Genomic DNA, 23,259 nt, shown 5'->3' with positions numbered 1-23,259 from the left:
ATACTTTGCTTCTAAAAGCAAACTAACTCAATCAAAAGCTCAAGTAAATTGTGTTGTATAAATAATAGCTAATTTTTAATAGTCAAACTATTCCGTTATTGAGATACATTTTTGGTAGCAAAATAGAAAAACTAATAACAAGCAGTTATAAAAATAATAAAATCCATTCTCAAAATAAAATTGATACCACCTGCATTTAAAGGAAGACTGGATCATTCAACAATGAACACAAACAATAAATAGACTTTTACTTACTTGTCCCCAAAAAACTTTCTCCAGAATTCAGCAGCATCTGCTTTAGTGATCCGAAAGTTATCTCCCTGGAATTGACCATTGGGAAAGATTGCTTTTATTTCTGCTAGCATATGACTGAAGATAAGGGACAGTTTTGTGAGATTTCGCCTATAGAAAAAAACAGATATACATATGCATGTAAATATACTGGGAATATATAATATGAACAATACAATCATTTACACTATATCTACTTAAACTTGATGACTGATCACAAATCTCACTAATAATACTTAAAATTAGTGTCCATAATATTCATATTCATTTTCATATTTTCATATTCATATTTTCATAATATTCATATTCATTTATAGTCTTTAATTTTTCACTTTTAGGGCTGGAGCGATAGCACAGTGGTAGGGCATTCACCTTTCATGCAGTCGACCCGTGTTCAAATCCTCTGCCCCTCTCGGAGAGCCTGGCAAGCTACTGAGAGTATCGCGCCCGCACGGCAGAGCCTGGCAAGGTATGTGTGCCATATCCAATATGCCAAAAACAGTAACAATAAGTCTCACAATGAGAGACGTTACTGGTTCCCACTCGAAGAAATCGATGAGCAACGGGATGACAGTGACAGTGACAATTTTTCACTTTTATACTCATATCATCATTTAAACAATATAATCACTTGAGATTAATGAGAATGGACACCTAAAAAATATTCAAACATTTATGCTTAACACAAAATACAAATGTGATTATTTCTTATGCTCAGAGGAAGAAGGGATTTTTTTTTTTTTTTACAGATATGGTATGTGGTTCATTGGTAGAGCATATGCTTTATACATATGAGGCCCTGGGTTCAATCAGCAGCCCCACAACAAAGAAAAAAGGAGAATCTAGGAAGATTACATTGTTATTTGACAGATGATGAAAGGTCTAAAGTAGAGATAATGGTGGATAGGAAGGGAGAAAAGATTCTATACAGTAGAAAAGTATACATAAAAGTATGGAGTAGAACTATTGCTATAAATCTAGGTTTACCACAGCAAAAAATAACAGAAGTTGACAGAAGGAAATAGTATTCTATAGAATGAGAGAGACTAGAAGGGAAATGACAGACATCTGGAGCACAGAACCAAGTTTTGGTCAGATATACTTGCAAGCCTTATCTAAAAATTAGCTCTGGTAACATGTTCCAATAAGTTATCACTAATTCCATAAGAAAATCTATGTACCACTCCCATTGAAAGCTCCTATTATTAGAAATTTTTCATCAAAAACTAAGTGAAAAGATTAAAATGCATGATAAAATTTCTATTTAAAGAAAGAAAACACTTAGGGGCTGCAGGAAAATAGAGGAAAGAAGGTGCTTGCCTTGCATGCATTCAACATAAATTCTATCCCCCGTTAGTATTTTGTCTTACTGTAAGTGAGCAAAGGGTCAGGAGTCATCCATATATCTCTGGGTACAGCCCAACCCCTCCATCCAAAACAAAGAAAAGAAAATGCTAGCACTAGGTACATAGTTTCAAAAGGTGGAACAGAATCATTCATGCTCAAGGTCCTAAGTTCGAGCCACAGCACTGCATGAACTACATGACTTCACAGCTGCTACTGGATGTGGTCCTGGTAGACCCCATGGACCAAGGTCTGAGTAGCATCAGCAGGCATAAGAATAGAACTACCATTCACAAATACAAACCCAAAGGCATGCACAACTGGACCTAGTATCACTATAAGAAAGCCTCAGTCCTTTAAGAACCAGCAGGAACCTACTGTTCCCAACAAAGAAAGAAAGTTGGTACTGCAAGGAAACAATCGAACAATGAAGGAAAATGATTGATGCAGGTGTCTTACCTATTCTAATGTCCATATTAAGTTCTGAAAGTACTTATATTTAAAACACATTTGATATTTTAAAACAATAGTATCATCACAATTCTTCCTACTCAGTATGGCCTACCATTACGTAATTTAAAAATGAGAAAGAACAAAAACAATGAGTGACGGTGAGGATGCAGGAAAAAAGGCCTCCCACATTCACTGCTGGTGGGAATGTCACCTTTGGACCCCTTTGGAAACAATGTGGACACTCCTCAAAAAACTAGGAATTGATGTTTCAGATGATCCACAATCCCACTTCTTGAAATATAGACCAAGACCCAAAAACTTAATGCAGAAAAAGCATTTGCTCTCCTATGTTTACTGTAGCACTATTCACAAGTCAAAATCTGAAAACAACCCAGTACCCAAGAACAGAAGACTGTAGAAAGAAACTATAGGACATGTACACAGTGGCATAGTACTCAGTCTTGAGAAAAGATGAAGTCATGCAATTTGCTGCTCCATAGATGGAGGTGAAGAAAACCATGCTCCAGAAGTCAGCAGTGCAACACAAATGCCTTACCCCCTGTACTACTGCTCCAACCCCATTCTTTTCCTTCTTTTTTTCTTTTTTTTTTTTCAGGGGTAAGGGAACAGGGTCACTTTTCTTTCTTTTAGTAATAACTTACATAGTTTCCTTCGTATAAGTTTTCTATATCTTCACTTATGCCGATTGCGAGATACTTGGCTTTTATTTTGTTTTTGAGATGCAGTTGTAAATGGGATTTTTTTTAACTTCCCATCTTATTTTGTTTGCATACAGAAATGCTATAAATTTCTGCATGTTGATTACACAGCCTACTGTATAATATTGTTTCTAGAGGTTTCTTGAAAGAGCTATCTGGGTTTTCCTAGTATTGTGTCATTGCAATTAGTGACAGGCTTCTTTTCAAATTCGAATATTAGGGGCCGGAGCGATAGCACAGCGAGTAGGGCGTTTGCCTTGCACGCGGCCGACACGGGTTCGATCCCCGGCATCCCATATGGTCCCCCAAGCACCGCCAGGAGTAATTCCTGAGTGCAAAGCCAGGAGTAACCCCTGAGCATTGCTGGGTGTGATCCAAAAAAGCAAAAAAATAAAAAAATTAAAAAAAATTCAAATTCGAATATTATTAGTATTGAGTACATCTAGGTGTGACTCAAAAACAACACCACCAAAAAAAATTATATGAAAAAACTCTTTGCATCCCTTGTGAACAAAGAAATGCAAATAAAAACAATAAAATATTATTTTACACCAATGCAACTGGCATACATCAAAAATTAAGAAAAATAACAAAAATACCAGCATTAGCATGAATGTGGAAGAAAAGAAATCCTCACCCACTGCTGGTGGGAACATCTACTAGTTCAATCTCCTTGGAAAACAATATGGGCACAAAAAATTAAGATTTAATCTTCCATATGATCCAGTAATTCCACTTTTTTGTCATCTACCCCAGAGCCACAAAAATTATTCACAAAAGGCATCTGCAGTCTTTTGTTTATTGCAGTACTATTCACAATAACCCAAATCTAAAAAGAACTAAATTCTACAAGAACAGATGACTGAATGAAGAAACTGTACTGCTATTTAGACAGAATGGTATGCAACTCAGCTACAAAAAAAGACGCAAACATGCAATTTCCTGCTACATGGATGGATGTGGAGAGTATAATGTTGAAAGGAGTAAGAGAGAAGGAGAGGGACAGATACCGAATGTCCTCTCTGATATGTGGCAAAAGAGAAAAAATAAGGAAATATCAAATGGCCAAAGCCAACAGAGCCTAAGAACAAGTCTATAGCACTGAATTTGCCATAATGGAAAATGGAAGGGTAGGGTGCGTGGAGGGATAGCGCAGGCTAAGCAGAGGGAACACTTGGGTGAAGGGTGTGGTATTGGAACTGGAACACTGTATGTGTGAAACTCTTATCACTAACGTGCCGTAAATCATTGTCCCTATAATGTTTTAAAACATGGAAATAAAAAACAAACAACGTCCAAAAGGACTTTGACCATGAGGTTGAGGTTCTGGCAAAAATACTTCACATATGAATGATTATATAATAAGCACCTGCTATGAAACTTTATAAAGGCCACATTTTAGAAATCCTTACTATGAGTTTTATATAAAAAACAAAAACACCAGAGGGCTCATAATTTGGTCTCATTTCTGTGTCTAACTAGCAACAATACGAAAATTGCAAAATCATTATAGTTACACAAAACGCTCCATCATTTTCTTAGATCCAGACATACTTGCACACAAGTCAGCCTAATTCAAATGTAAGATTTCTTTAATTAGTTGAATCTTTCATCTTCTCATTTATGTCAACACATACTCATTTAGATGATGGCAGATATAAGAAACTCAGGCTTAGGAAATGAAAGTGAACTGCTGAACTATGTATCAAAGGAAAGAATTGTGGCCAATGCAAACTGTAACTGACTTTTGAAATTTGAGTGTAAGGAAAAGCATAAAGTTGCTTTAGAAAATCTGCAACAAATTTATTTCTATAATTAGGCTAAAGAGTTAATTTTCCACTAACCTTCCAATTGATACATACAGGAGAAGAAAAATCAAGATGGCTATAATTAGGGTAAACCAACTGTTCCTTATTTTCTGAATTGGTTCTCTCCATCCCCTTGTTTCTTTGTTCTTTAATCATATCCAAATGTTTACTATTTGTTAGATCTAAAATCTAAAGCATAATGCCAAGACTATCCATCTTGGATATATGATCCCCTGGCTAAGAAGACCCTAAACTTTAACAAAAATTGTAACATTTTATCTTTAAAAACTTATACCTTGGAAATTCTAGCAACCACTAGCACCTAAATAATCACGCTTTAGTTATAAAATATTTTTATAGGCAATTTTTTGTTCCTGAATGTGGATCCTACATTGGTACTTGGCTTTTTACATAAACTGAAATTAAGAAAGACATATAATCTTTAAAGAAGCTCAAATTCCACTAATCAAAAAGGAGTAAATTCAAGTTTTAAGGTAACTTATTTTCATCCATCAAAATAGTTATATATCTATGACATTTATATCCAATTTTTTAATTATACATACCACACATAATGTAAATGACAGCTTTGGAAATTTATCATTTAAGAGATTGATTTATAAAGTTGGAGAGACAGTACAGGACACAGGGAGCTGGCTTTGCATATAACTCCCCTGGTGACACCCTCTACACTTTACATGGTCCCCTGAAAACTGCCAAAGTAACCCCTGTGAACACAAAGTCAGGATTAAGCCCTGGTATCACCAGTATGGCTCCCCCAAATAATTTCAAAATAAAATAAGAAAGTAACTTACTTTCATTACAGTCATTTTTTGAAACAAAGTAGATATCAATTCTACTCAGTATTACTTATCACAGAAAATGACTTTCTTATAGTTTAATGTTTTGCCTTATTTTGAAATATATTTTAAATTTCAAAAATGCTCAGCTCTGTTAAATATCCATTTTAAAATCAGTCCAGATTTTTTAAAGATATCCAAGAAAACAGTTATATGAAACTAGGGCAAAGAAAGTAAACAAGAATATATGCTTTCTTTGTAATGAGATCCTTTTTTTCCACTCTGAAAAAATTCCATAATTACCCAATTTTTACTAAGTCCACTTAATTGCCTCTTCAGATGACTGGAAATGGCAATTACTTAATAAAGGTTTTGATGTTTTTTATGAATATGTATTTGGAGGACAAAAGCAATAGAACCGTGCATAGTGCACTTGCCTTGCACACAGCCTACCTAGGTTCAATCATCGATGTTCCATATGGTCCTCCCCAAACTGCAGGAAATAATTTCTGAGTGAAGAAATGGGAATAAGCCTTGAGCATCACTGGGTGTGCCCTCCACCAAAAAAAAAAAAAAATCCCTAGCAAAAAAAAAAGGAATATCTATTTCCCATTAAAACTCCCCCATCCCAAAACAGCTAAAGAAATACTTAATCTTATAAGTTAAATTTTATAAGTAGTTTCACAACTCTTTCAACTATGAGATACTTTTTACTGATACTATTACTATATGTATCTCCCATTAGCCATAAAATACAATCCAAGAAAAATTGTTTTTGTGGTATTTTCTTCTAAAGATAATTACAGAATTAAAAAATTGGTAATCAAAAGCTTTAAAATGTAACTTTTAGGATATTTTATAGGAGCCCAAATAATGAGGGAAGGAAGGAGATAAAGAAGAATAAAGAGAGGAGAGGTGGGAATAAGATAGCTTAACTACATGTTTCTTATGTATGAAAAATGATCAATGTTAAGAAGATTACCAAAGAAGCAATGTACTTTTACTCAATATCAAACATGTATTTTTAAATGGTCTGAATAGCTTTCTTCAAAAGACAAGATACATCATTACTGCTCAGAGGTGAGTCTAGAAGAACTAAAGTGAGCTAAAGCCAGCATAAGGTAACTTCACTCTTTATGAACAAGACTTTCCTTAAGGAGGAAACAGATCACATAATAAGGAAACTGAAGGGAATTATAAGTGATGCATACGTATACAAGCCTACCTTTAACATACTTATCATAAATCATGGGATTGTAATATATAACATGAATGAGTTCATTCAATATACAATGGTAGGGACAATCCCAACAGCTACTGACATCTTGACTTGATGAATAAAATATGATGAATGAATTAAGGATACCAAGATTTGATTAGCAGCCTTCACTAAATGTGAAAGGCAAAAAGAATGTAATCTAATTAGATTGCAAGTAATTCTTGCATTTTCTCCATTAAAGAAACAGCTGTGTCTTAAAACAAGGAAGAAATAAAAGGCTTGAAATGCTGAATTAGTGAAAAGTTTTAATGATACTTGATATAAATACAGCCCAAGTTTTGTGAGAATGTGCTGCTTCCGGGTAGAAGAAAATGGGAGATCACATTTTTTATTCACAAACTATTAATAATTCAATTCTCACATTTAAAAGCTAGAACATGTCTGTCATAATCTTTACAAGGTGAAACAATTTGACATAAAAAGGTAGCACATAAAAGAATATAAACACTTAAAAGGAAGACATCCAGTTAAATACCAGTTTCTGCTCACTGTATTTCTGATGTGGAAGCCCCCATGATGGATTTAAGTTTACTCTGCACTGTTTTTGACCTTGAGACTTCTTTGATTCCTAAGACAGTGAGGACATCAGGCTCACTGAAGCCTTGTGTTTCATTTCTCCTGTTTAAGAATACCAAAGGAGCCCTAAAACTGGATCTTACTCATTCACCCTGCCCAAACCCTCAACACTGTCCCTCCTTCCAAGGGAATACTAAGCAGATATTCGCAGTCCAAATACCAATGAAGACTCTGTTACTTCATGTCTTAGTGTACAGAAACTATGTATTGAATCCAAGCAGTGAGACAATTCTTCAAGCTGTCCCTTGTTATTTGTTAGATACCAAGCTGCTAACTAAAAAAGGAATTTAGCAGATTATATCAGTTTACAACTGCACCACATAAAGCCTCTTTTCTTTGTTACAGGATATCACCTACCCATAAAGTGGCTATGGGGACCATTCCTGAGTCTGTGAGTAGGAAGAAGCAGCCTGCGCAATCTTTGATCTGTTTATAGCAAAGCTTCTCAAACTTATTTAACCTACTACCTACTGTTCAGAAGTGAATTCAGTGTCCCTCAGGAAATCTATCTCTTTAAGTAAACAAACTGAAAGCGTCCCTCTACTACACAGAGGCTACCAACAACTCCCCCACCCCTCCAGTTCATTTCAGAATACGCCCCCACACTGCTCACACCATCCGGTTTCACCCACCCCCACAAACACGTGTGTTGCCTACAGTGGTCTATTAAGAGCAATAGGGCTGACAATATTCCCCATACTCTCTCTCAACTTTAATAAAATAAAAAAAAAAAAGCAATAGGTCTGGAGTGATAGCATAGCGGGTAGGGCGTTTGCCTTTCACACAGCCGTTGGTGGTTCGATTCCTCCGCCTCTCTTGGAGAACCCCGAAAGCTACTGAGAGTATCTCACCCCCATGGCAGAGCCTGGCAAGCTACCCCTGGCATATTCGATATGCCAAAAACAGTAACAACTCTCACAATGGAAACGTTACTGGCGCCCACTCCAGCAAATCAATGAATAATGGGAGGACAGTGCTACAGGGATATGCCAAAAACAGTAACAAGTCTCACAATGAAGATATTACTGGCCTCTTGAGCAAATCGATGAACACAAGGATGACAGTGATAGTGACAGGGCTAATTAAGAATACAGCTTGGGGCTGGAGCTATAGCACATTGGGTGGGCATTTGCCTTGCATGCGGCGAATCCAGATTCGATTCCCAGCATCCCATATGGTCCCCTGAGCACCGCCAGGGGTGATTCCTGAGTGCAGAGCCAGGAGTAACCCCTGTGCATCGACAGGTGTGACCCAAAAAGAAAAAAAAAAATACTGCTCTCAAAGTTTTATATGTGCTTTCCAAAAACAAAATTATTTTACTTTGGGGGTTACAAACAGTACAAACAGTGGGACTCTGGATGTGCTCCCAGCTCTTTGCTCAGGAGCCACTACTAAGTGTCCTCAGGGAACCATATGTGGTTCCAAAGACTGAACTTGGTTCAGCTAAAGGCAAGGGAAGTGCCCGATACACTGTTTTATCTGTGACCTCCTAAAATATTTTTAATGGACAATTTACAAATGCCTTAAAAATAACTCAAACATTAAACATATCAAATGTAATCGTATGCAAATATAAAACCCTTTGACAAGTTCTAGGAAGTATTAAAAAACACAGCTATCCTAAGGCAAGTGAGATAATACTGGGAGCTTGTCTTGAACCTTGCAGACCCGGGTTCAATCTCTGGCACTGCATATGGTCCACCATATCCTGAGCACCACCAGGCGTGATCTTTGAGCACAGAGTTAGGAGTAAAGTATAAGCAAGGTGGGCGAGACCCAAAAAACTTAACAACAAAAAATGGCTATCCTGTATTAAAGATTGTGGCCCTGAAGTTGAAAATACTGTGTCACTATTCTTAGTTAGCTGCCAATCTTGAGCAAGTTACTGAAACTCTCTCTCTCTCTCTCTCTCTCTCTCTCTCTCTCTCTCTCTCTCTCTCTCTCTCTCTCTCTCTCTCTTTCTCTCAATCTGTTCCTCTTTTCTTCAAACTTGTAATAAAAATATCTTTCTCACTGACTTGCTGTAAAGGTAAATAAGGCATGTACATGAACCTCATTTTAACAAAAGTCTACCTGCACTTTCTGATAAGTATACACATTTATCATAGTTGTCTGTCTTTCTTTCTCCAAGTAATACTACTGTTCATTAAACTGATGACCATATTTATCAATAGGATAAAATGATAATTTTATACTCAATTGTCATGGTGATTGTTGTAACTCCTCAATAAATCATAACTGTCTATTAAAGTCTTAGGCTAGGCTCTGATGATTCAAAAATAAAGGTGAAACAACCCTACTTTTGGGGCTTTGAGATCTCTAAATGTGCAGAACAATGAAGTGGAGATAAACTGTGAGAGATAATAAGTGAAAGAGATATGAGTTTAAACATCTAGGGCAGGGCGATGATGAGAATGTGGATCCGTAATTGGCTAAGTACAATAAAAGCCACAGGGAATTAGCGATTAGATAACCTCAAAGTTGAATGCAGTCATTCATTTGGATTTTGAAATCCCATCAGACTCTGACAGCCATTTGTTGACAAAAAGGACAATAATAAAACACCCTAAGATATTCAAATAAAGAATATCAAATAAAATTCAATGACAACTATTTTAACTTTACAGCAAAGGAAAAATATGATTATAAATATCCCAGATGTGTCTGTCAGGCTGTTGAACACAACCCACACCACCTTAGCATTTCACATTACCTACTATAGCACAAAGATTTCTCTGAGAAGTATATCATGGTGATTTTCTATTCAATATTGCATTTCACCTCTATAAGCAAAAGTCGTTGTTGTAAAGAACCTTTCTTACACTTATACTCCTAACACAGTCTCTTTTGATAGACAATAAATGATTATTTCAAGATCCATAAAAATACTTGGTGACCTTTACATATGAAAGGATCCCTAGACTTCACAGCAATGACTATGAACAGAGACAGAAGCAGTATTTTATTTGTTTTATTTTTGTTTGGAGGCACCACCTGGTAGTGCTCAGGGATTACTCTTGGCTCTGTGCTTAGAGATCACTTCTGGTGGGCTTATACAGGGCTCTAGGGATCGAACAAGAGTCAGCCCTGAAGAACTGTCCTACTCACTGTACTATCTCTTTAACCCCCAGAAGCAGAATTTTAAAAGCTTTCATAAATACTACATTAAAAGACAACAAATTTACAAGCCTTGACAGAAGGGAATTTGACAAAAGCTGCTTCAGTAGTTAGTAAAAATAAAATATGGATTTTGACGTTAATTTTTTAAAAAAATCTTTGTTCTGTGAATTCTATGCTCTCTTCCCTCTCATTTAAAAATTTTCCTTATGAATGACAAAACATAATGTGAGCAAGCTAAAGGAAATTAATGCTATATCTCTCACATATTTTCCAGAATTAAAGTAAATTAAATACATCTCTCATACTTTCTGAGGAACTATCACATAGTTTCCCATCACACCAATTGCTCTTCAGCAATTAACTTCCTCTTTTTGGCTTTCAAAATGTACCTTATCTTTGTCCCATTTCAACTTGTGCTACTGGAGTGAGCAAGTGAAAGACAAACCACAGAAAGAGGAAAGAGATCACTCATCGCCTTGATGCTCATGAGTGTTACGGGTGGAAGCAAGCTAACATTAAGAGTTTTGCCCTGTCTCTTTCCCTGGGCTCAAAATGAACTGTATTAAAAGTGACTGGAGCATATAAAAATATAAAATTAACCCACAGGCACTACAGCACTGTTGTCCCACTGTTCATCGATTTGCTAGAGCGGGCACCAGTAATAAAGCAGAATAACAAAGCAATACATACAGTATAATCTGTTCTATTAAAAAGCAAAAATTCAAGACCAAAGAGATAGTATTTGGTATACAGCCAAGCCAATTTTAATCCCTGGAACCACATCATATGGTTCCTCAGCACAGGTATGAGTGAGTGTCCCCTGAGTACACAGGCATTAGTAAGCCATGTGCAACCCAAAAATAAAACAAAAGAAGGCCAAATACTAGGGGAAAATGTGCATACACCAACATAATCAAGAGTAGTCTCTAAAATCAGATTAGTAGTCTCTCTTTTTTTCTTTTCATTTTTCTATTTTTTGACAATGAACAAAAAATGGCATTGCACGGCATTTTACTGATCTTCTGAAGCAAAAATGAATTATGCCTAGAGGAGAGTAAGTGTGTGTCTAGACTCTCCACTACCAAAAGCATCTCTGAGATCTGGAGAGACAATGTGTAGGGCAGGGGGGTGGTGAGGCACTTTTTCATGTGACCCTGGTTCAATCCCTGGCACCACATGATCTATTAAACCCCACCTAGAGCAATCCCCCAGCACAGAACCTGGTGTAGCCACAAGCATGGCCGGCCTGGCCCGGGAAAATTCACAAACACAAAAGGCATCTCTGGGAGAGTCACCCAACATCTGTAACCTGACATTGATTCCCCAACTGATTTTTATAAATTCTTAGCTAAGAGAAAGACTAAACTATAAACCCTTCTTTTCAGAACATAAAATGGTAGACACAAAGGTTAGCCCAGGAGCTGATCAAATAGAATAAGGAGATATCTCATTTAAATTAAGTTTCAGTGTGCTAAAATCTAGTTGTGACTTAGTCTCCCAACTTTCTAATGTTCTCTGTAAAAATAAACACAGGTTTAATTTTTAAATAATTAGGCTAATACTGAATTAAGTATATTATATGAATTCTTATACAACAAAAAATAAATGTATAAGATATAAAACCAGAGAATAATTCATGTTTTTGCTTACTTTTCTATCTATAGGATATGTACATATGATAATGGATCAAAGACAAACAGTGATCTGGAATATCTGACCTTAGAGAGATAAGCTATATGTTTATTTTTGTTGTTGATTTGCTTTTAAAGCAATGTGATTGATATCTTAAAGGTTTTATCTTTTCAAATATGAAAGCAAAGGGCAAAGAGAGATCATATAGCAGTTACAGTGTTTGCCCTGAATGCAGCTGACCTGGGTATATGCAGCTGACCAGGATTCTATCACCAGTATCCCATATGGCTCCTCAAGTGTTGCCAGGAATGAACCTTGAGTACACCAAGAGTAAGCCATGAACATGACCAGGTGTGGCCCAAAAACAAAACAGACAAAAACAAATAGAAATGAAAGTAGTAGGTCAAGTAATCCTAGAAAAACATAACTGCAATAATATACCACTGTTAACATGCAATGTTCGTGAACCAAAATAACTTCCTTAAATTTTCTGATTATGCCAACAATAGTGATTTTTAGAATCTAAGTTAACATGAAAAATGGTCAAACTAAGCTAAATAAAACTTACTCAGTAGGTGGCATCAGATGTGATAGAATCTTTGAGATAAAAAACTTTAGTTCCCAAAACAAGTCTTCATTAAGGTAACACAGGGATATAATGGCACAGGCAGCTCAGGGGTATTCAATCATCTCTGTCTCATCACTCCATGAAGTGAACAAGACCTGAAAGTTCCTACTATCACAAGTATTTTCTTCTATAACATGAGGTGCTTTTTGGACACAACTTTCGAGACATGATATGGTTCTATGGGACTTACTATTGTTTTACATCTGTCAGTAGAAGGAATAGAGGCCCCAACTAAATATATCTTTCATACTTTGAGGCAAAAATTGTGAACCAATTCAAAATCTCCAATTGACAACCTGTTGGCTAACAATATGCTTATTTTCAATTTAAAGATAAGTTTGCCAATGTTCAGCAGTCTGTGATTGCAGAAACCAAGAAAGCAAATACAAAAACCTAACCAAAAAATTGAAGTTATGGAAAATACTAAAATTCTTTATCATTTTGATTTTTCATTCTATTCTTTACCATGATAGGAATCTCTTTTTGAACAAAGGAAAATCCTTGACTAATACTGACTCTCAAAATATAGAGAACCACAAAGCAGCAGAAATAACAACAAAAATAAGACATTTAAAAACTCTGTTTCATGATAATGAGCAGCAAACAAACATTAGGATATTAAAACCATATGAAACCTAATTACTAAAACTGTATGCCCCTTGGGGAAATTTCTAACTTAAATAGTTGATTTTATTTATTTGTTCTTGGTAAGGAAATATGTTGTATATATAGGATAATATCAGGTTTAGAGATTTTAACTTTCATCTCATTCAAGAGTTTACAAATACCCAATTCAAAGAGAGGTTGTTTACCACATGATGATCAGATCAATAATAAGAATCAAGTCTCTTTACTATTTCATCTGATTGCAAACTACTCAACCTCCATGTTAATAATAACACCCTCAGACGATGGATATTAGATAAATACCTAAATCATGTAAGCCCTAAGGAAGGGCTTTATAATAGCTAAAAGTTCCCACTTCAGGGAGGTAGAGATATACTATAGCATGTAAGACTCTTGTTTTGTATGCAGAAAAACTGGGTTCATTTCCTGGCACCCTTTATGGTCCACAGAGCCCCACCAGGAGTTATAGTTGAATGCAAGCCAGGAGTTAGCCCTGAGCACTCTGGGTGTGCCCCCAAAACTAACAACAACAACAAAAAAGTTTTAACTTTAATTTAATTATACAGTAATCCCTTTAAAGTCTTCATTTCCTCATCTCTAAAATATGTCTTACAACATTTATTTTGTAGAATTTTTGCCAACTTTCAAAACGATTTTTTCCTCTCTTAATATCCTCTCCATTTGTATCTAGGGTTGGGTGTGTCTTGTTTTCTGATCAACTAAATGCATTACCAGTGGTGCTATGTACATGTTGAAGGTAGCCTTTAGGCATTCTGCATCTTGGAAACCATTCAGAATTCAGTCTCTGTCCTGTGAGACATACCAAGCAGTCATGCAGACAGGCTCGAGTGAATCTCCAGTTGCAAGGCTGCAGCGAGTAATATGCAGAGTGAACCAATACCCTATGTAAGGTCACATTATGTCGAAGCCCACTAGCAGATTATAACAAATTATTATTATTATTGAATTAAGCCAATCAATTTGGTGGTAGTCTCCAATAGGTAACTAGCTTTAGAAACTGACACGGATGAATCTGATAAATGAGAACATTAATACTAGTACTATTAGTGCTTTGCATATCATTGTATCCCTGAAGCAGTAGCTGAAAGGAGAGCATCCTGCTCTTTTCCATTATGAATAAGTGCACAGCATGTTAATGATCATCACATTATTTAAAAGTTTTATTCCTAACACTGTGATTTTTAACACTGAAACTTCAAATGTCATAATCTCTATAGTTTCTCTGATACTACAGTTAACCAAGAGATATTTTCAGAAGAAATCTAGACCACACTGATAGAGAAGTATCCCAGCAGGCCTGAACCAGAAGGAACTTACTGTGGTTAATTCATAAAACACTTTCAGATACCCACCCATATGATGAACTGAACTGTGACAATGCCATTAACTTAATCCACTGAATCATACTAACAACAATTTCTACAAGTTTTAAACGTTCAATCAAAGGTAGAAAACCCCTTTAGTATATTATGTTTGCAAAATGTAAGCAAATAACCAGAATATTTATAGACTGTAGAGTCTTTTAATTGAGGTGTCACTTAAATCATGTTTTCTGGAATGATTAGCCTAACTATATTTGACATGTCTAGATAAGAAGTCACTCTGCCTATTGCTTGTCTAGTTCTATTCACTTGGGTTGCTATTGAAAAGTCAAGTACTATTAACAATCCCTTATACATGCTCAAGAATCCCTATATCACCAGATCACTGCATCACTGTCATCCAGTTGATCACCAATTTGCTCGAGTGAGCGCCAGTAACGTCTCCATTCGTCCTAGCCCTGAGATTTTAGCAGCCTCTCTTTACTTGTTCTTCCCAATGGTGTCACATTGGAGGCTCTTTCAGGGTATGGGGAATAAGACCCATCATTGTTACTGCATTTGGCATATCGAATACACCATAGAGAGCTTGCCAGGCTCTGCCTTGCGGGCAGGATGCTCTCGGTACCATGCCAGGTTCTCTGAGAAGGAGAACTAGGCTATAAGAGGTCGCTTCTGGGAGCTTTGTTTTATAGTCTCTGGATCGTGGCCATTGATGAGATTACACAGTGCCAGGGGTAGTTTGTGGGTGTGGCTGCCAAGCTACTGGAAAATGGGGAGTTTGGTGGAGGAGGCCTAGTGCTGATTTGAGCAGGCTTGGAGATCTCAGCCCCAGGTCCCGCACATCTGGGTTCCTCTGCCAGTTACTTCATGTGTGAGGCTCGTCAGAACATGTGGACTGATTTTTTTTTTTTTAGTATAAATTGTTTGGGCTCCCATTGTCACATAAACCATTTCCATAATAATCTTCAAAAGACATTTAAAAATACTGAATAGATTATTATACCTGTCGACCATGTAAAGGCTTTTAGTGAAATGATTTTTCAATAGATGTAGTGCCTTACTCAACACTTGTAGTATTTAATTCAGACTCTAAAAGCAATATGAATCATTAGTCTTCTGTTGGAAGTAGTGATTATTTAAAACTTAACAGAAGGAAGAAAATTCAAATATATTAAAAGGTATCACCCTTAATATTTCACCTAAGTATATGAGCAAAGTGGAAAGGACTAAGTATTAACTTACAAGTTTTATTTCCTGTTTAACCAAGGGTTTCTTAAGAAATTAAAATTTAGAGGAATAAATGCTCTAATAATACGGAAAATTCAACCTGTAAAAGCAGCCCCAGTTAATCTTTTTACATTCAGATTCTGACTCAGCAGGCAGCTCACTGGCTCTTTAAATCTGGTGTGTTTGCACAAATATCTAAATATCTCCATGTTTTTCAGAGTGATTTTATATGCAGAGAAATTATGATCTACAGATGTGGAATTCACGTGACTTTAAATAAAGTTAATTCCACTTAATAATTTTTTTTACCCCCCTGAGGCTTCGCCGTGCTCTATCACTTTGCTAGGTAATGGAAATGAGATGAAAATGTGGCATGTGTCAGACTATCGGGAGTTTAGTCTAAGTGGGTAATTAGACATTAAAAATACACAGGTATAATATAACGTAATTGGATAATTGACGCACATTCAAGGTGCTTTAGGAACACAGGAGGTGTTCCAAGAACACAGGAGCTAAAGGGAGACAGCATTATACTCTAGATAGAGGCAGAAGTTGGAAGAAAAACACAGAAGGTCTAGTAGAAAGAGGTTTGTGATTATATCTCAGTCTGGCCATATGACAGACTGCAGAGTCAGAAGTGATTTGTTGCAGGAAGGGGTTTACACCCCTTGGATGTTCTGCTGCCTTCATATCCACAGAGCAGGCCCACCATCTCTTTCCCGGGCCCATCATCTGGAGCACAAACTACTCCAGGTTGCAGATGTCTGCAGAGTAAAACCACTAGAGAGGGCTGATTCTAGGGGGAGTGTATGTTAGAGAACCACTTTCGATACAATGCATCACAAAGTATAATTTTTAGGACAAGGCATTCTTCCATCTTTACCCAAATTTAAAAGTTTTGTTGAACATCTCTCTATAGTAAGTATATGATAGTAGATAGTAAATGAATTTTGAAGGTTTTTTTGTCGTTTCCCCCACACACACCCGAGTTCCTTGACCATCTAGAAGTCACAAACATGTAAAACATGCAAAAGAAAACAATAGGGCAAAGAAAGAAATGCAATAGAGATCTATGCCTTACAAGCAGATGTGCTACCCTGGTAGACTCACCCCTAGCAGATTACTATTTGAAACAGACTTCCATATCACATAGCTCATGCACATCTGAAAAGGCAAGTTTCCATTTCAAAATACCACAGTAACTCCCTCATTTCCAGAAATGACTCACCAATAAACACTTGGTGTTTCAAGAAATGCACCCTTACGCACAATCAAAAACAATACTGAGATGAATATGAAACTAAACACAGCATTATCAATAACCAATCAAATACATTACCAAGTGACATTCCAGTGGGAAATTTTCTGGGAAGGGAGAAATTGCTGAAGCCCTCAAAAATAAGGCCTCTGATTCTAATGAATGCACTGCAATTTGTTCTCTTTAAATAGTTAAGCAATACATTTTGTCATTAAATCTTGTGGAGCCGAATCTATTTCTTATACAGAATTTGTCAAAAAATCTCTTTCTACAATATGTTTGGAATAACACACATGAAAATATACTATCACTGGACATATACATATATATACATATATATATAGTAACGTATATGCTATTTGGTTTCTGACAATACATTTCTAGTTTGTTGGGTAATGGATTTATTTGAATCCTTTTAATATCTATTATTTACAATAATTCTTCACACAATGTATATGATATATTATAGGTTATATGATATATAAAGTATATTTACATATAAAAGTATATATACATCGTGCTAGTTATAAAATCTTATTTTGAATGGCATTTTCACAGTCAAGTATAATGGAAGAGTGAAACAGGAAGAATGAAAGATATTTATTGAATAGGCTTGAGAGTTCAGTTTGGTTATTCAGTATCTAGAGCAAGAACAAACCCAGTTGTCTACATTTTATTCAAAATCTTGTCTCCTGGAGCCAGGTAGATAATATGGGGGTTAAGGTGTTTGCCTGGCACAACTTGACCCCTGGCATAAAGCTGGTGTTCTAAGCACAGAGATGGGAGCCAGGTAGTGCCCAAGCCCCTTTCTCTCAAACTGCTGGAAGGAAAATGGCACTTTAATATGACCCTCAGGTGATTCATATGTTCACACTCCTTTAACAAGCAGGGGTGGGGGGGGGGGGAAGGAACCAATTTGAAAGAAACCTCCAAATAGCATTTACTTTTTCATTGTCCTGAGGTTGAATGAAACTGCAACTATAACCACTTCAAGTACCTATTTTAAATTTTGTGAAAGATTCTATGCTATTGTCCCAATCCAAGCATCTGTCAGTTTCTCTCAAGTCATGGTCAAAATATTGGCAGTCAACAGCCATGACTAGGCTGGAGTATCACTGTGCGTGATTTAGCATCTCCTTCAGGAAAGACCTCAAAGGCAACAACGGATCGGGCTTTCATTTGTCATCCCTCTTGCTCAATAACCCCAAAGAGAACTCACCCTGCCTTTGTGAAGGCCCCGTCCAGGGACATTCTGTACTTTCAACATTTCTAACTATCTACAGGCTGTGAATAACCTCATCACCACACCCCAGTTCACCCCCTACATCTTTATCCTCAGAGAATGAAGTATTCCTGATTCATTAGCATAGGAGCAAGGATGAGAATCAGTACCGGCTTCCTTCTGCTCCAGGAAATGGGGGACGGCCACGCACATCAGTAGTTCATGTGAATGCAGCCCACCTAAGCCTAACGGGAACAAGGAGCAAGTTAGCTCTCCCTCCAATAACTCCTCTCTCAATTACCATTCACCTTTGAGATTCTGAATGTAAGCAATTGTATGCCACATTACGGTCAAGTCTAAACAAGAGAAGGGAGAGGGCAAGCAGTGCAGGACCCACTGGCAGAGAAATAAAATATATCTTCTCCAGGTGCCACTGAGGGGCTTTCTCTACCAAGAGCGGGTTTTTTCCCCCATTGCTATAAACCTGCCCGTAACTTAAAAATTAAAAAGCAATCAGGGCCTCCCTGCTTACCCACCAGAATTGATATGCTTGAAAAATGTCAATTAAGCCCAGGAGCTAATTTTATCATGAGAACCGCTAATCAAAGAGATAAAGATCTTGGCACAGCCTGGAGTAAGGTGAAGAACCAAACACCCCTGTCTGGAGCAAGGCCAGGGGAGTGAGCGTGGAAAATTGAAAGAAACAGCTGTGAGTCCTGAGGGTGATATGGCTCCACTCTGGCACCTGAGGGAAGGGCAGCTGGAGGCTGACTGGCAGAGCGGATGAGCGTGCCCGGCACTCTTGGAAAGGTCTGCTCAGAGTAATAAATCACGGGTACAACAAACCAAGGTGCCCTGCAAAACTAGATGTCTTTTCTATATAAAACAAAAGATGTAGCACAGTATTGTATGAACCACTGGCATCCAGATTCTTTCGTTGAAAGACCTCCAGGTGCTTAATAATGAAAATAGGGAAAAACAAGGGATCCCTGTTGTTTTCACCAAGAGAGCATTTCACCATGATTTCACCTAATAATCTAGGTCACTAAGTGACATTTTCATGCCACAACAAAATAGATTATTTCAGGAAAAAACATATATATATGTATATATATATACATACATACATATATATATATATATATATATATATATTCCTTTTGCTATAATCATCTTAGCTTCATCAAAGACTCACTACAATGCCTGCATTTACAATTACCTCCAGTTCCAGGCCACCAAGTGACATGTGGAAGCCTTGTCTGGAGAAGCTCTGAAAGTTCTGGAGAGGACACAAGTTCCAACCTATGGTCCCTCACATACTTTGATCACATCTGAAGGACTGAGCAACACAACTAAACTATCAGTTTTGAAAACAAATGAAACCAAAAGTGTCAAAAAAGATTCTCACAACAGTGAATCCTCTGTCAATGACCTGATATCACCTGACATCTATAGAATCATAGCTTATTATTTTCCAACTTCAACAGTGGCCTGAAGTACAGATTTTATGTGAGGATAGGTTATGAATTAAAAAAAAATATGGAAATGTAATCAGTCAGCTCTGAAAATAAGAAGACCAAAGACAATGGTTCTCAATTCTACTGAAAAATTAACACAAAATGCATCAATTTTATAATATATAAAATTCTAACATGGAAAGCTGTTTGAATAGTGCTGAAACTTAAACTATTTTATTGGACCTATTGCCAACTATTAACATGTAAATTTAACTAAATAAAAGCATCATTTTAACATTAATCTTAGGTGAAATAGTCCATTATTAAAAAATCATGCATGCATGTTTATAGAAAAGCCCAAGTAGGTTTCTGCTGATACCAATACTACATGCTGCAGCAATGAACTGATCAGAGTTTTTGATTCTCTTAGCATATATTATAAAAGCACACTTAGGGAAAATTATTTTGAGATATTTAAAAATATTCACAGAAATGAAGATGAAGATACCTTAAGAATCAGAATTATTTGTTTGTTCATTTATAGGCATAGAACTACAATTCGAAACAGCTGTGACCAGCTGAATGTTAGAGTCCATTAAAAGCTAGAATTTAGTCTTTGAACTGCCAATTCTACTGAGACCGCAATGCATCTTGCACTAAATATAAAATCAATAGCTTATTGTATTTAGTCAGCCATAACTCTTCTAAACAATAAAAATTAATGCCAATACCATGGAAATAGATTAAATAATATATAAGTGTGTATTCTTATAAAACTGAATAAATGCATACTTATGACTCAATTTCATTCTTAGGTATCATTCTGTGAAAAACTGCATATTAATTTACACTGAAAGACTGACCAAGAGCTTCCACAGCAACATTTTTCAAATCGAAACTACTCAAACATTTACTAGTAGCACAATAAATTGAAAATATTCATAAAATGGAATAACAAACAGTAATGAAAATGAACCAGAGAAAATGCCAGAATAAGGACAAATCGCTTAATCACATGGCTGAAGACACCAGCCTCAGAAGTGTATTACCACCCAGACACCACCCCTGGGAGGGCCCTGGGGGTTCTCCAGCACGGCTGGGAGAAGGCAGCACCGGAGCCTTGGGACTGAGCACTGAAGGCTCAGTCAGCTCTGGCTGGCCTAGTATTGGCAGGAGTGCCCAGGGTGAACACTGCTTGGGAAGCATTCACAACCCCGAGTAAAGGGTATACATTAGGGTTTTAATTCTTAATATTTACATAAACAGCATACGCTCTTTCTGGACATAAATGTTCTAAGCAGGTAAATATGTGTTAAGTAGAGTTTAGGATATGCAGAATGTAGTTAGAATTTGTAATTACAGCCCTGCAATTCTCCAAGTGAAGGAGAAAGAGACTGCTCGCTCCTTTAGTCACTTCTCGAAACACAGGTTCAGGACCTCAAAAGCTGACTTTCATGTTCGCTAATTTCCAGTCAGACCTTGCTCTCTCAAGCTAAATATGAAACAACCAATGACTATGACTTGAAGTTCACATAAGAAAGCAAGCTGTCAGACTAGAGAGATAAGCCAGCAGGTATGGCACTTTCTATGCACATGGCCAACATGGTTTTGATCCCCAGAATCACATACAGTTCCCTGAACCAGGAATAAGCCCTGAGCACTGAGCCAGGACTAAGTCTTCAGCAGTGCTGACAGTGGCCCAAAATACAAATGACTGAAGAAAAAAAAAAGAAGAAAGAAAACTGCATCATTTTTCAATCCATCATTCTGGATATCACAACTACATGTTTTTTGTTTTTTAATAATCATCCTTCCATTAAAAAACCCAACCATCAACTTCACAAAACTCAAGACTTCCAATACAAATTCGGTTTTGCAATAAAATACTTTCAAATTTTTGATATAAATATGCAAAACCTTGTAGTTAAAACTAGACTTAAACTGCTTGTAACCTGTAAACTGGGATATCAGGACAAAAACTGAGCTGCATATTAAAGCAGAAAGAGAAATAATGAAAATAGGAAGCTCTATTTTTTTTTTTTAATTCACCTACATGAGGTGGAGCCAGACAGTCCTCTCTGGTTAGAGCCATCACAATGGTAGAAACACAAGGCTCATTGAGCTGAGTGCAGTTACCATCAGAAGAGCAGATCCAGACCATCCTGATGAGGCCAATTTAATGTTGAAAGTGACACCTATTACTAGAAGCAGGTACAAGTTCAGTTTTTCTAAGAGACACAGAGAATTATCTTAACAAATGACAGAAAGTGTCTTTCTCAAAAAACCTGAAACTTGCTGTATTGAGCAGAGACCAAGTAGTAATAGTTGATGTTTAAATTGGTTTTAAAAATACTTGGAAGTCTTATTTGAATCCTGGCTCTTTTAACTCTGATAAGTAACAAGCTGAAATATGAAATGGCATCAGTAGATACAATAAACATGTGTATTGTTTGATGTCTCTAAAAACAATACAAACTCACAGTGTCCAACAGTAATCTCTTTTCTTAAAGGTGTCCCTGCAGAATTATTAAATTTATCAATTAAATTCAAATCTGTCCAGAAATACAAATACTGGCAATCTATACTACATACATCCATTTGAAAAAATATAAGATGTTAAGTAATACTTTTAGATCCCCTACAATAAGTGATTCACAAAAAACATTTGCCCCTACAGACCACAATAAAAGTAATGTTATCATATCAAATTGCTTAAGGGCAAAAGCAGGCTGAATAAGGATGTAACTCTGGGTTTTCCCCTGGTGGCAGACAGAACCAGAAGTGAAGAGTTTTAGATAAAGGGTGGGGAAGGAGACTTCCTTTTTTAAGCCCCAAGAATGAACAGTCCTTTCCCTCTAATGTGAGTGACAAGAATTTAGGTAAACATTGAAGGTTTCAGTGATATTTGTAATTAAAATGTTAAAATCACATGATGGTCACTCAATACCTCTATTACAAACTACAACACCCAAAAGGAGAAAGAGCAGAAGGGAATGCCCTGCCACAGAGGCAGAATGGGGTAGTGGGGGATGGGGTGGGGGTGGTGGGAGGGATACTGGGAACATTGGTGGAGGAGAATGGGCACTGGTGGAGGGATGGGTGAACGATCACTGTATGACTGAAATGCAAACACAAAAGTTCATAAGTCTGTAAATGTACTTCACGGTGATTCACTAATAAAATATTTTAAAAAATATAAAAGGTGTTAAAATCTCCTGCCAGTGAACTTCTATGGGAGAAGGAGATGAGAGTTGAGTCATCAACGAAGACATTTATGCATTCATTTTGTTTTATCTGCAGGTAGGAAGGAAAGGTGGCCTCCTGGGAAGAGTAATAGGGATGGGTAACAAGAAACACCCAGATACTTTTAAACAGACAGAAAACAAAAAACAAAACAAAAAACCCAAACAGTTAAAAAAAATAGTTAAAAAAAAATCACCATTTTTTTGTTTAAATTATTGGCTCCAGGGATCAA

The 23,259-nt window shown here is 36.7% G+C and overlaps 1 protein-coding gene across 1 annotated transcript in view; it reads right to left on the bottom strand.

The window, feature by feature from the left end:
• The window catches only part of CBLB (Cbl proto-oncogene B), a 214,526-nt gene that overhangs the window by 112,847 nt on the left and 78,420 nt on the right, over positions 1–23,259 (bottom strand). The window contains exon 4 of the mRNA XM_004606734.2: positions 256–402. Within this exon, the coding sequence (XP_004606791.1) occupies positions 256–402 (147 nt within the window). The remainder of the gene's footprint in view (positions 1–255; positions 403–23,259) is intronic.

The sequence above is a fragment of the Sorex araneus genome, chromosome 2 (assembly GCF_027595985.1).
Source record: "Sorex araneus isolate mSorAra2 chromosome 2, mSorAra2.pri, whole genome shotgun sequence".
Classification (NCBI taxonomy): Eukaryota; Metazoa; Chordata; class Mammalia; order Eulipotyphla; family Soricidae; genus Sorex; species Sorex araneus.
The sequence above is the reverse complement of the archived record's forward strand: the minus strand, read 5'-3'. Positions and strand labels throughout refer to the sequence as shown.